This window comes from Capsicum annuum, chromosome 1, assembly GCF_002878395.1.
Source record: "Capsicum annuum cultivar UCD-10X-F1 chromosome 1, UCD10Xv1.1, whole genome shotgun sequence".
NCBI lineage: Eukaryota > Viridiplantae > Streptophyta > Magnoliopsida > Solanales > Solanaceae > Capsicum > Capsicum annuum.
The window spans coordinates 202,633,999-202,648,384 of NC_061111.1; the positions used below are offsets into that span (position 1 = coordinate 202,633,999).

The following is a 14,386-nucleotide window of genomic DNA, read 5'->3' on the forward strand; positions in this document are numbered from 1 at the left end:
TTACCATGCTACGTCTTACTAGAGGTCCACGTCATTAATTAAAATAAATCAATAAGAATTGATTTATTTTCTCTTACATTTTGTTCATAATAATCTGTGCCTTGAATCTTTGAGGAAGATCACCTGTCATAGCACTGAATGAAAAATCCCTGAAGCACAAACATTAATCGACCAAAATGTATGCAACAGAGAATGATTAACTAGTCATTTTGAGGATTTTAAGGCTTGGCAAAAGAATATTTTAGGCCTCACTTGTTTTTACAGTTATTGGAGCTTGGCTTAAGAATATCTCAAAATATATTTAGTTGTTTAGTTAACTTAATTTGGACGATCTCATAATTTTAATTAGTGACGTGGACCTCTAGGAAGACGACGCGTGGCAAAGCTATTTTTGAAAAACGACCGTTGACAAGTAATGGAATGGATGAACCTGTTTTGTAACGACAATGGCATAAACGAGATAAACTTAAACGGATAGCATAAATGAGCCTTTTCGGTAGTTCGATGGTATAATTGAGCATTTTTCCATTATTTTAATTAATGATGTGGACATCTAGAAAGATGGCACGTGGCAAAAGATGTTTTTGAAAAACCACCATTAACAAATAATGGCATGGATGAACCTGTTTTGTAGTGGCGATGACATAAACGAGCCAAGCTTTTAACGGATGGCATAAATGAGCCATTCTTGATAGTTCGATGACATATTTGAGCCTTTTCCCTATTCTAAATAGGGCATTTTGGTATACATAGGATCAATTTTTGTTGGCCTTATTCTCTGCTCAGATAAAGTTTTGAGTAGTTATTTCTTTTTTAGAATTAATGTAGTATGAATGTAAAGCTATGGTAACTATTGAAAACAATAGTTATCATATCATTTGTTGTTTTGCTGCTTCCTAATACTCACAGTTTCAATTTGTTTGTCTGATTTTAACTTAGCACGGAGTTTAAGGAAGTAAATAGATTTTTGGATCTTGTGGTCTTAAACTAAAAATATGTCGGATATACGAAAAAATCATTTAATCTTATGGTCTTAGATTTTAACTTAGCATGGAGTTTAAGAAAGTAAAATAGACTTGTGAATCTTGTGGTCTTAAACTAAAGATAAATCAGATATACAAAAAAAAATGTTTAATCTTGTGGTCTTAGACATGTCATGTAGAAAGGTAAAACTAAAGAGTTGTCAAAAGAAGAAAGAGACATTTTTTTTGAAACGGACGAAAAAGGAAACTAAGACAAACAAATTAAAATGGAGGGTATTTTATGTTTTTGCCATTGTTCTTTTTTGTTCTGGTCTAACTACTTGGTATCGGAACTCTATGACTCGATTAATTTGGATTTGTGTTGTGGTAACTCTAATTCCAACATTCTACATGCCATGCTTAAGACCACAAGATTCAAACGACATTTTGGTACATTACACACATCTTTAGTCTAAGACACTTACCTTGAAACAGAGGAAGTAATTTGGTTGAGATGTTTTCATGTAGAAACCAGAATCTACGCAACTCAAGCGAAATGTATTAAACACTATCAAGTTTAAGCGAAATGTAATAAATTGACTAGATAAACAATTATTGACAAGAAGATAGTGTACAAGACGATAGCAAACGGGCATTATACAGAAGGAAAATAACCATCATAAATCCAATCATCCATGCAGAATAAAATACCTTAACAGAATTTATAGTTAACGGCAGTAAATAAGGATAATCCAAGAGATAATGAATGGACAACATACCGGCAGCTATTGTGTTCACCCTAACTTTCTGCTTTCTTCCAGCCTCAAAAGCAAGAACCTACATCATTAGAATGATCTCTTTCAATGACTAGATGCAACAAAATTAGCAAGGATATTAGCGATTCAAGGGGCAAAAACCATTTGGCTTTTTGTCCTTATTTTCTTTTATCAACACGTAGAGAACATAGAACAACTCACTCTGGTGTCACTCTCAAGTTTTGCTTTCGCAGAACTCATTCTCCCTCCATATCTGTACACGACATATTTCTACCGATGATTCCTCAAAGGGACAGATTTAAAATTTAAAAAACAACAAAACAAGAACAAGTAAAGAATAATGTGTACCCTGGAATGATCCTCTCGGATGCAATATAGGTCAGAGAAATCGAAGAACTACCTGTTATAAGACCACAATTGATTTCAAAGGAAATATTTGGGAATTACATAATCGTATAAACCAGCAAACAAGGGGCAAGAAGTGAAAGGATAAACATAAACGGAACGGAAAACTCAATACATGCCTGGGTTCATAATTGGAAGGAAATGCTTTAGCAAAGATACGTAGGAATAACTTGATGCTGATATTGCTGCAAGGTATCCTCTCCTCATTGTTTCCAAAAGAGGTTTAGTCACCTAATTCTTGAATTGTTTCAGGAGAAAGATTGCCGATGAAGATGCACTGTTTTACAATCTCAAAAGATGATACCTTTGGCCCATTAGCATGTGAATGGACAAGCATGCCGATGATGCCAAGATCCTCCTTCACAGATTCTGCAACTTCCTATAAAAAAACAAGAGAATCAGGTGTGAAAAGCATGCAACAGTGACACAAACGTCGGAGGTTGGAAATAATATCAGGAAGATGAAGACGTCCTGATACAGCCCTAAAATGATAGCAAACACAAACAAAAAATAACTGCGGCAGAGAAAAGAAAAGTGGATAACTGTAATTTGCTTTATGCATGTCTAGTAATAGCCATTGCGCTGCAGAAGGTGGGAGAGGCAGCTCAACTATCAGTAGAAGTTCGGTGTAGACGTGAGAAAAAAAGTAGTAGGAAGACGAATTTCTGGCAGTTAGTTTGTTCAGCATGCAAAAAAAAGTGTGAACAGGGAGAACTACGTGCAGAAACTGTCCACTTAGAAGAACCAGCATGACGCTTATTTGTTTTTATCTGCATGGTGAGTAAAAAACAGTTTTAGGATAATGAAATTGGAACACAATAAATAATTTCACACAATCATAGGCTTTGGAATTACATCTTCAGGTATGTTCAAGACTATCAAAAACAGCATCGAGGGGGTATACTTTTGTAATCTCCATCAAAGAGCCATCTGGCAAACTGCAAAGTTGTATTTAGTGTGAGATTACTCATAAGGCTTTTCTGCAGAGGTACAAAAGAAACACACAAGTTTAGACTCTAACAAGTGTAATTCATCAAACTTCTCCCCTCGGAGACTTGTTTAAAAAATGTTTGACGTCTGTAAAGGAATGCAAAAATGTCAAGAGGTTTGAATATATAAGGAGAGTTCAAGCTGAGGAGAGTTCAAGCTGAGATACCACAACGAATTGTAACTTTCACTTACTGGCACCCAGGTTCCAACTAGAATTTCGGCACCTGCAGCAGCTAGGGACTTAGCAATAGCCCACCCATATCCATTATCACCAGCTACACCAGCTATAAAAGCCCTTTTACCTGCAAATAGCGTTTACAGTTTTCTCAAAAGAAGGAAGGCTGCACGGACAGAGATTCCAAATTCGAGCACATTAAAGGCAGAGATAAAAGAAATTAATATAGCATAAAAGTAGATGATGCCACAAATGAGATTACAATCTCTGTCAATTTGAACATTCCATCCATCGTCCAAGTTCCAGTAGAAAATAATATGCTACCACAGTGTTTGCTGTAAAAGCTCCACCTTGGCATTTAATGTTTCTAATATGAGTCAAGACGACACAAATCCCCTCTGCTATCTAAAAGCTCCTTTCAGTTCGCAAACACAGAAGTAGTTCATCATGAGTTAATCGTAATCCAAAGAAGATAGGAATTCTAAAAGGACATTAAGCACTGGAAAAGTTTCCAACTTTGGTTCTCTACTAGAGATTACGTGTTGCCTTTCCTTGAATCATGCAACAATGAGGGGATATCCCAAGTTTAAAAGGGGGAATAAGAAAAGTAAGAAGATCTGCTGACAACATTCACCGTCTCTTCCCCAGTAAGAAGATCAGTGTTTGGACTGCTTGTTCCTCTCATCTCAATATTTGATTAGGAATTCACGGAGCTTGATTTGGTGGCCTGTAGCTCCTGTTCTTCATTCCCAAACAGTAGCTGCGTTTTTGGTGCTTTCACTCCTTTATTTCTCTAGTGTTTGGTGTTATGGTTTATGTATTGTTTCTTGTTGTTTGGCACTTATTTTGTAGACATTTTGGAGGACAATATTGTAACTCTTTGGTGATTATAGTGGAGGTTTTGGTCCCGTGAGTTTTTACTCTTCACACTGAAGGGTTTTCCACGTAAATTTTGTGTCTCGTGTGATTGGTTTTAGTCTTATATTGTTTCATTTGGTTGATTTGTTTGCTGTATATTACTTTATTTTGCTTGGGTTTATTTGTCTCCTCTTGGTTCAAGTTGAAAGGAAAAGTTTAGTCTTGGGTATTTTCCGCTGCTACCCTGTCGGGCTCTTTGATTGTGTGCCCGTCTTTCCTAACAAGTGGTATCAGAGAGTTGGTTGTTGTTGATTGTAGATTTGAATGCTGGAAGAAAATATGAGCAAGATGGTGTGTTTGAATGGTAGTAATTGGAAAGGCAAGATGAAAGATCTTCTATTTGTCAAGAAAATGCATCTAACTGTGTTTGCATCTACTAAACCTGAATCCAAAATAGATGAGGATTGGGAATTTGAGCACTTACAGGTTTTTGGCTATATCAGATAATGGGTTGAAGATAATGTTAGAAATCATATTGTGAATGAGACACATGCTAGAAGTTCGTGGGACAAGATCGAGACACTTTATGCTTCGAAGACTGGCAATAACAAGTTGTTCCTACTTAAGCAATTGATGAATATTAGGTATAAAGAGGGAAGTCCTATTTCTAATTATATTAATGATTTTCAGGGTGTCCTTGATTAGCTATCCGGAATGGGTGTAAAGTTCGATGAAGAAATTCTGGGGCTTTGGCTTCTTAATACTCTGCCTGACTCTTAGGAAACTCTTAGAGTTTCTTTGACTAATTCTGCTCCCGGTGGTATTGTAACTATGGAATATGTTAAGAGTGGTGTCTTGAATGAAAATATGAGAAGAAGATCTTAGGCCTCATCTTCTTCATCTTCACACTCTGATGTTTTGGTTACTGAAAAGAGGGGAGAAACAAGTCCAGAGATTCAAATAATAGAAATAAAAATAGAAGCAAGTCAAGGTCCAAATTCAAGAATGTTACATGTGACTATTGAAACAAAAGGGGTATATAATGAAATATTGCTACAAGCATAAGAGAGATATAAGATGGAAAAAGAAAGAAGGCAATAATAAAAATCGTGTTGCTTGTGGTGAGAATGCCATTAATCTTGTTTGCGATGAGTCTAGCTGGTTTGTAGATTCTAGTGCTACATCTCATGTTACGCCAAAGAAGGAATTACTTTCTTCTTATACTCTGAGTAATTTTGGGATATTAAAAATGGGTAATAATAATGAAGTTAAAGTACTTGGCATTGGCATGATTTGTTTGGAAAGTAACAATGGTTCCAAACTAGTTCTCAATAATGTCAAGTATGCTCCAGATGTTCGCCTGAATTTGATTTCTGTAGAAAGTCTTAATGATGATGGTTATGTTAATACCCTTGGTGCTGGCCAGTAGAACCTTACTAGAGGTTTGATGATTGTGGCTCGAGGTGACAAGTTGTCTAACTTGTATGTATTTTAGGGCTCTACTTCTAGAGGCTTGATAAACTTGGTAGAGAATGATACTTCATCAGAGTTGTGGCATAGAAGGTTGAGTCATATGAGTGAGAAGGGGATTGATAGTTTGGCTAAGAAAAATTTGCTTTCTTGAGTAAAACTAGAAAAGTTGAAGAAGTGTGTTCATTGCTTAGCTGGTAAACAGAAAAGAATTTCTTTTTAGAGTCATCCGCCTTCAAAAAAGCTCGATTTGCTGGAGTTGGTGCATTTTAATTTGTGCGGTCGTTTTTACGTAAGGTCTCATGGTGGTGCACTTTGTGACTTTTATTGATGATCATTCTCGCAAACTATGGGTATTTCCAATGAAGTCCAAGGATCAAGTACTTGATGTGTTCAAGAATTTTCAGGCCTTGGTTGAAAGACAGACAGGGAAGAAATTGAAATGCATCCGTTCAGATAATGGTGGTGAGTATATTGGTCCTTTTGATAGATATTGCAGAGAGTAGGGTATTCGGCATTAGAAAACTCCTCCAAAGACTCCTCAGTTGAATGGCTTAGCAGAGAGGATTAACAGAACACTAGTTGAAAGAGTTAGATGTATGCTTTCAGATGCCAGATTCCTTTTGAGCAGAAGCACTTAATACGGCTGTTTATGTTATCAATTTATCTCCTTCTATTTCTTTGAATGGTGATGTCCTTGAAAGAGTTTGGTCTGGTAAGAATGTTTCTTATGATCATCTTAGAGTCTTTGGGTGTAAATCTTTTGTGCATGTTCCTAAGGATGAAATGTCAAAGTTGGATGTTAAAACTAGACAGTGTATCTTCATTGGTTATGGTCAAGATGAATTTGGCTATCGTTTCTATGATCCAGTTGAGAAGAAACTTGTTAGAAGCTGCGATGTTGTGTTCTTTGAAGACGAAACCATTAAAGATTTTAATAAAGCTGAGAAGATTGATTCATAGAGTAGTGAGAACCTAGTTGATGTTGATCTAGTTCCTTTGACTACTGCTCCTGAAGAAAATCTTCATGATGATGAAAATCAAGTTGATAATGAAGATGATGATCATGTTTAGAATGACCAGCAAGAAGTTGTTGATGCTTCAGTACAAGTTGATATGGTTGATCAGCAACCAGTTATTGATGCTCTAGAGAGTTCTCTCTGACGATTTACAAGAGAGAGAATACCTTCATCTCATTACTGTCCCAATGAGTATGTACTCTTGACTGACAGGGGAGAACCTGAGAGTCTTGATGAGGCCATGGAAAATGAAGAAAAAGAAAAGTGGTTTGATGCTATGGAAGATGAAATTAAATCTTTGCAAGATAATTATACCTTTGATTTGGTTAAGCTTCCTAAAGATAGAAAAGCTTTGAAAAATAGGTGGGTTTTTAGGGTGAAACATGAAGATGGTAATCCAATTCAACGGTATAAAGCTAGATTGGTTGTGAAGGGATTTAACTAGAAAAAAAGAGTTGATTTTGATGAGATATTTTCTACGATTTTGAAGATGTCATCCATTCGTATGGTTCTAGGCTTAGCTACAAGTCTAGATTTAGAGGTTGAGCAAATGGATGTTAAAACTGCTTTTCTCCATGGTGACTTAGATGAAGAAATTTATATGTAGCAACCCGAAGGTTTTGAAGTCAAGGGAAAAGAGAATTATATTTGCAAATTGAAGAAGAGCTTGTATGGTTTGAAACAAGCTCCTAGGCAGTGGTACAGGAAGTTTGGTTCCTTTATATGTTAGCAGGAATTCAAGAAGACTACTTCAGACTATTGTGTTTTTGTGCAAAAATTCTCTGATGGTGACTTTATTATTGTATTGATTTATGTTGATGACATGCTTGTTGTTGGTCATAATGCTTGCAGGATTCAAAAGTTGAAGCAAGATTTGAGTAAGTTTTTTTCTATGAAAGACTTAGGACCAGCAAAGCAGATTCTTGGCATGTAGATTGTCCGTGACATAAAGGCCAAGAAGTTGTGGTTATCACAAGAGAAGTATAGTCAGAAAGTACTTCAAAGTTTTAACATAGACAAGGCTAAGGTTGTCAGTACACCTTTAGCTATGCACTTTAAGTTGAGCACGAAGCAGTGTCCTTCTAGTGATGATGAGAAGGAAGATATGAAGAAAGTTTCTTATGCTTCAGCTGTTGGTAGTTTGATGTATGTAATGGTTTGTACAATATCAGATTTGCTCATGCTATTGGTGTTGTTAGTCATTTTCTTTCTAATCTTGGAAGAGAACATCGGAATACTGTGAAGTGGATTATGAGATATCTTTGTGGCACTTCTAATCTGAGTTTGTGTTTTGGTACAGGAAAGCCTATTCTTTGTGGTTATACTGATTCAGATATGGCCGGTGATGTTGATACTCGCAAGTCTACGTCAGGGTATTTGGTTACTTTTGCAGGGGGAGCTGTGTCATGGCAATCTAGGTTGCAAAAATGTGTTGCTCTATCTACTACAGAAGTTGAGCTTATTGCTGCCGTTGAGGCTTGTAAAGAATTGCTTTGGATGAAGAGATTCTTGGGGGAACTTGGTTATGCTCAAGAGAGATATGTGCTTCATTGCGACAGTCAAAGTGCCATACATCTTGACAAGAATTCTACATTTCATGGTCGGTCTAAACACATTGATGTGAGATACCATTGGATTAGGGATGTGTTGGATTCTAAGTTGCTTGAACTTGAGAAGATTCATACGGATGATAATGGTTCCAACATGATGACTAAAGCTTTTCCAAGAGGGAAGTTTGAAGAATGTTGCATGATCGCCGGGATAGCGGTCTCCTCCACATAGTTGGGAGGGGGAGAATTGTTGGGTTATTGAGTCTTTTTCCCTTCCTATGTGGATAAATGAAGCCTAATTTGGACCAACCCACTTTTACCCATAGGCCCATTACTATGGGGCATATATATTGATCTTTTTAGGTCTTATTCACCATCACAAAAAGAGAGTTTGCAGCAGCCAAAGAGAGAGAAAAACAAAGCTGATTTTCGCACCTAAATTTCAGCCGTTGCTGTCAACTTCAAATTGCGATTCCCGCTTCGTTTCTTGTCCAATTGGGATGATTTTTGGAATGATTATTCCTCTCATATAAATCTTTGATTAGGAACTGATGGAGATTGATTTGGTCGCCTGTAGCTCCTGTTCTTCATTCCCGAACAGTATCTTCATTTTTGGTGCTTTCACTCCTTTATTTCTCTAGTGTTTGGTGTTGTGGTTTATGTATTGTTTCTTGTTGTTTGGAACTTGTTTTGTGTCCATTTTGGAGGACAATATTGTAACTCTTTGGTGGTTATAGGGGAGGTTTTGGTCCCGTGGTTTTTCACTCTTCCCACTGAAAGTTTTCCATGTAAATCTTGTATCTCGTGTGATTGCCTTTATTCTTATCTTGTTTCATTTGGTTGATTTTTTTGCTGTATATTACTCTATTTTGCTTGGGTTTATTTGTCTCCTCTTGGTCCAAGTTGAAAGGGAAAGTTTAGTCTTGGGTATTTTCCGTTGCTACCCTGTCGGGCTCTTTGATACGTCTTTCCTAACATATACATGTATAATAATAGCCATTGCACTGCATAAGGTGGGAGAGGCAGCACAAATATTAGTAGAAGTTCGGTGTAGACGTGAGAAAAAAAGTAGTACGAAGACGAATTTCTGGCAGTTAGTTTGTTCAGCATGCAAAAAAAAGGTGTGAACAGGGAGAACTACGTACAGAAACTGTCCACTTAGAAGAACCAGCATGACGCTTATTTGTTTTTATTTGCATGGTGAGTAAAAAACAGTTTTAGGATAATGAAATTAGAACACAATAAATAATTTCACACAATCATAGGCTTTGGAATTACATCTTCAGGTACATCCTCAAGACTATCAAAAACAGCATCGAGGGGGTATACTTTTGTAATCTCCATCAAAGAGCCATCTTTCAAACTGCAAAGATGTATTTAGTGTGAGATTAGTCATTAGGCTTTTTCTTCAGAGGTACAAAAGAAACACACAAGTTTAGACTCTTAACACGCGTAATTCATCAAACTTCCCCCGCTGGAGACTTGTTTCAAAAATGTTTAACGTCTGTAAAGGAATGCAAAAATGTCAAGAGGTTTGAATATATAAGGAGAGTTCAAGCTGAGATACCACAACGAATTGAAACTTTCACTCACTGGCACCCAGGTTCCAACTAGAATTTCGGCACCTGCAGCAGCTAGGGACTTAGCAATAGCCCACCCATATCCATTATCACCAGCTACACCAGATATAAAAGCCCTTTTATCTGCAAAAAGCGTTTACAGTTTTCTCAAAAGACAGAAGGCTGCACGGACAGCGATTCCGAATTTGAACACATTAAAGGCAGAGATAAAAGAAATTAATATAGCATAAAAGTAGATGATGCCACAAATGAGATTACAATCTCTGTCAATTTGAACATTCCATCCATCGTCCAAGTTCCAGCAGCAAATAATATGCTACCACAGTGTTTGCTGTAAAAGCTCCACCTTGGCAGTTAATGTTTCTAATATGAGTCAAGACGACAAAAATCCTCTCTACTATCTAAAAGCTACTTTCGGTTCGCAAACACAGAAGTAGTTCATCATGCGTTAATCGTAACCCAAAGAAGATAGGAATTCTAAAAGAACATTATGCACTGGAAAAGTTTCCAACTTTGGTTCTCTACTAGAGATTACGTATTGCCTTTCCTTGAATCGTGCAACAATGAGGGGATATCCCAAGTTTAAAAGGGGACCCATACAAAGTGGCACGTTTGGAATGGTTCTTGGCAAGGGAGGTAGTTCTTACTCAGGAGAACCATGAAAGGGTAATAATCTTATGCCCCAGATGCTTCCTACGTGGTGAGAAAGAAGAAACAGTCAAACATTTGATCTTGCATTGCAAGATCACAGGACGGCTTCGGAAATTGTTTTGAAACTTTGAGGAATATCATGGTGTATGCCAGGGAAGATTACAGAAGCCCTGTCAAGCTGGGAACTGGTCGGACTGCAGCAAAGAATAGAAGCTGATGGAGGATAGTTCCAGCTAGCGTTTGGAGGTCAATCTGGAAAGAGAGGAATTCGAGATGTTTTGAAAATGTAGAAAATAGCGTGCAACAAATCAAGTTAAATCATGTCTTGATTTTGTGTGTTTGGTGTAATCAGTTATGGTCAAATTATCTTGTCTCTATTATTGATGTTTTAGACTCATTATAGACATCTAGTGTCACCACCAAACTTTGTTGAGCAGAAACTGGGAATTCTTTTAGTCGAGAGAATGGAGGGCCTAGCTATCGCTATTTGCAAGCTTGAAGCTGCAGTTGCCGCCATTTCTCGAGAATATTTTGCGGAGCAGCTGTAACCTGGGAGTGTTTTCAAATAAAAACCGAAACATTCAGAAATATACCAATTGCATGCAGGTTTTCAAGAAATCTAATGAAAGAGACGAACAACATGAAAGAGAATTCAACTTTTCTTCTCTGACTAAAATTTCTAAATTCTCATCAACAGAGAAATACAAAATATATCGCAATTACAGAAACTTGGTGGATATTTCTTTCTCTCCACTGTTCTCACTAATCCTTAATTTCCATCACGTCCAAAAGCAAACGAGATGTTTCTCTAATATATTGGATGTGAGCATACTTTTGAGGAACTCAGTTGCCATTCTCCTTCTTCTCAGGTCCACCGTCATCCAAAATGATTTGTTCCACCCAATCTTTCCTTTTTAACAAATCACTAGCGTTATTTCCTCAAAATGAAAAGAACATCCAAAATCAATTTTCTATTTCTTCTTTGCATTCTAGGTAAACAACTAATAATTATCTCGACGAGTGAAAATTAATTACTTCCACAGCAACAACTGAACACCAACCACTACACTGGTGACCAAAGCCCATGTAAGCACCATACCAGTTCGACTAAGTGTCACGACCCGAACCGGGGCCCTGGCCGTGACTGACATCCCGAACCATGAAGGTCCGAGAGCCCTTCTAACTTGTAATCATACACAGAGGCGAACCCAGGGTTTGAGCTTGACGGGTGCACCTTTATATTTAAATATAATAATTGATAGTGCCAAAGATTGACATATAGTTATTTGAAAACTTAATATTATTAAATATCATTAATTTGGTTTAATATGACAAAAGAGTGTTATTCATCGTACTTGAATTCGATGCACTTTTATATTTTCAATAATAATAGAGAGTTTTTGAAAAATAGAAAATTTGAGAGATTTGTTTGCTAAATGGTTGCTACAAGAAAACGTTGGATTTAACCCTTCAAACTTTAAATTGCTAATTTTTAAATAGAAAATAAGTCAATGATTAAAAAATAAAAGTAAAATAAACATTATACCTTTTGAAATTGAAGGAGAGCTTGTATTTTTGGAATAAAATTAAAAATACATAAATAATATGTGTGTCAATGTTGTCTGGGGAGAGACCAGCAATAATGCTGCAACAAATTGTACTTGAGAAAAGGAGCAATAAAACAATTGTAGTTAGGTGGGTTTCGAACCCAAGTCCTCCACCCAAAAAGAAGATTTTATGCTACAAGTTCAACCACTGCACCAACACAATTAGTTGTCTTTAAGAGTGCACAACATATATTTAGATAAATTTACTGGTATATATACAGATATACAACCTATATATACAGAGTTTTCCTCGAGGCTAGCGGGTGCACGTGCACCACCCCTATTCTATACGTAGGTCTGCCTCTGATCATACATACCATTCATATACAAATAGAAAGTGCGAAAAATGCATACTGAAACGGAATCATGGTCATAAGTATGAACTCAATTTATAATGTGAAAGTAAAGTCCAACAACAACTAGACAATGTTTGAACCAGTCTGCGAAATCTCTACAACATCTGAAAATAACAACTATCTGAAACTGAGACAAGGCCCCCAGTGGACCTAAACCAAAATAAATAACATAATCTGAAAGAAATAAACCTTCTGGAATAAAGAAGGCTCACCAATTGCACACATCACTGCTGTCTGAAACCTCTACGGCTTAGCAGGGCTTCTGAACTGAAATTTAGACCCTGGAGGTTGGGGGTCAATACAATTGTACTAGTACACAGAGAAATCCAAAATAAAGCTTTTATATAAATAAAATAGTTGAGATCTAGTCATAAACATCATGAAAGATATAATTTCTAAACACATGGGCATTTTTGAAAACATAAAACCTTTCTGTCATTGCAGTTTCTGATCTTTGAATTACTTCTGAGTTAGGTGGCACTCCCCTATAAGTTTTATATTCCACGGGCTATATGGAATCCGCCATTGACTCGGCGGGGAAGCCCCCAATCCAATTGTTCCGCAAGGGTTGAAGTGTTTAAGTCTGATACGCCATAGGGCACTAGGCCAACGTATAATAATATACTCGGATCGGCAAATCACAATTTTGGGCAATGAGTTGTCTGAACTCATGCCTTCTTCGGGGAACCACCTAAGCTCTCTTTATGCCCAATTTTAGTCTGTTTTGAAACATGCATCATTCTAGTTTCAAAATCTGAAAATTTAATTTCAAACATGCATTCTATTCTATTCTGAATTACCATGGCATTATCTGAGTTGGTGTCATTACACCAAGACTTGAAAGTCCTATTTCAGAGCCATAATGCATCATGCATGATTTTTTCATCAAAACTCAATTCAGACCACCCAAACATGCAAATAGTGTAAGAGATTTCATGTTCCGAAAGCATAAGTCAAAACTATGCAAGGATTATCATTCTTTCAATAACAATGTGGTGGTCATGTAATCTTTAACAAACCATGCAACTCTTTTCATTATATAATTATGTTCCACATTCATCAACATAAACAACCATCTCTTTTGAAATCAAAATCATAATCCAAATACAACATTACTCAAGACATTTCATCTCATGCTTTTCAATATGCATTCAAAACAATTTCTAGCATATCATAAGTAAAGGAAAATCATAACAAGAGAGGAATTTTTCATGAGTCATGCTCTCAATTCAATCATCAACCTTAAAACACATGCATATATATATATATATATATATATATATATATATATATATATATATAATTTCAAATCAATTTGGGGGGAAGGCCTAAAGGCCAAAACAATATCATCAAGGTATCTAAAATATGTTTATAATCATAAATCCAAAACCATTTTCTTAAAATCATGATTTCTAAACCCTTTGCATAATTAAAAGAAGATTTCTATGCCTATGAGATTTTTGGAAAACCCACGTACCTTAAATTAGAAGCTTTTGAATGAACTCTAGCTTTTGGGATGCTATACGTACGATTGATGGGTGCTTCTTGTAGCCCTCGTAATGGAGATTCCGAATCTTGAAGAATTAAGGAAAAACCACGGTTAAATCTTGAGATATATTGATTTTTGGGTTGAAACCCTAAGGAGTGTTCTTGGTGATTTTGAGAGAAAATAATGTTATTTTGGTATTTGGAGGATTTAATCCTGTGTTATGGTTGAATAGAGGGTGGAAAATACCACTTTCGCTTAAAAATGTGAAAACAGCACTTGGAAATTGGGTGCGTACATCACACGCTAATCGAGCGATGCTACTGTCTCAGTCACAAAAATAGCCATAACTTTTCGTTCGGGTATCGGATTTTGGCGAAATTTGTATCGTGGGGAAGCTAATATGAAGAGCTTTAATTTGATATATACTAGGCCCTCTAATTCATTATATACAATGAGTTATAGTCGATTGAAGTTGACCTAAGTTTTGATGCTCACTCA

General features: G+C 36.5%; 1 protein-coding gene across 1 annotated transcript; it reads right to left on the minus strand.

The window, feature by feature from the left end:
- Positions 1-119: 119 nt before the first annotated feature.
- Positions 120-10,953, minus strand: LOC107840664 (enoyl-[acyl-carrier-protein] reductase [NADH] 1, chloroplastic-like). The gene is made up of 12 exons (XM_047412621.1): positions 10,842-10,953; positions 9,799-9,908; positions 9,654-9,709; positions 9,484-9,568; positions 2,866-2,913; positions 2,448-2,522; positions 2,259-2,374; positions 2,087-2,134; positions 1,940-1,991; positions 1,742-1,799; positions 1,448-1,530; positions 120-149 (listed from the first exon to the last, which is right to left on the minus strand). Exons 1-12 carry the CDS (start codon positions 10,951-10,953, stop codon positions 120-122), a joined length of 873 nt encoding a protein of 290 aa, XP_047268577.1.
- Positions 10,954-14,386: the final 3,433 nt, after the last annotated feature.

What these genes read in the sequence shown, in the direction of transcription:
- LOC107840664 (XM_047412621.1), bottom strand. Translation starts at nt 10,953, where the DNA reads ATGGCGGCAACTGCAGCTTCAAGCTTGCAAATAGCGATAGCTAGGCCC. An exon ending in CCAATTATGAACCCAGGCAT is followed by an intron (nt 2,135 to 2,258) that starts GTATTGAGTTTT and finishes TATAACAGGTAG; the next exon opens with TTCTTCGATTTCTCTGACCT. An exon ending in GGTGAACACAATAGCTGCCG is followed by an intron (nt 1,531 to 1,741) that starts GTATGTTGTCCA and finishes TAAACTTGATAG; the next exon opens with TGTTTAATACATTTCGCTTG.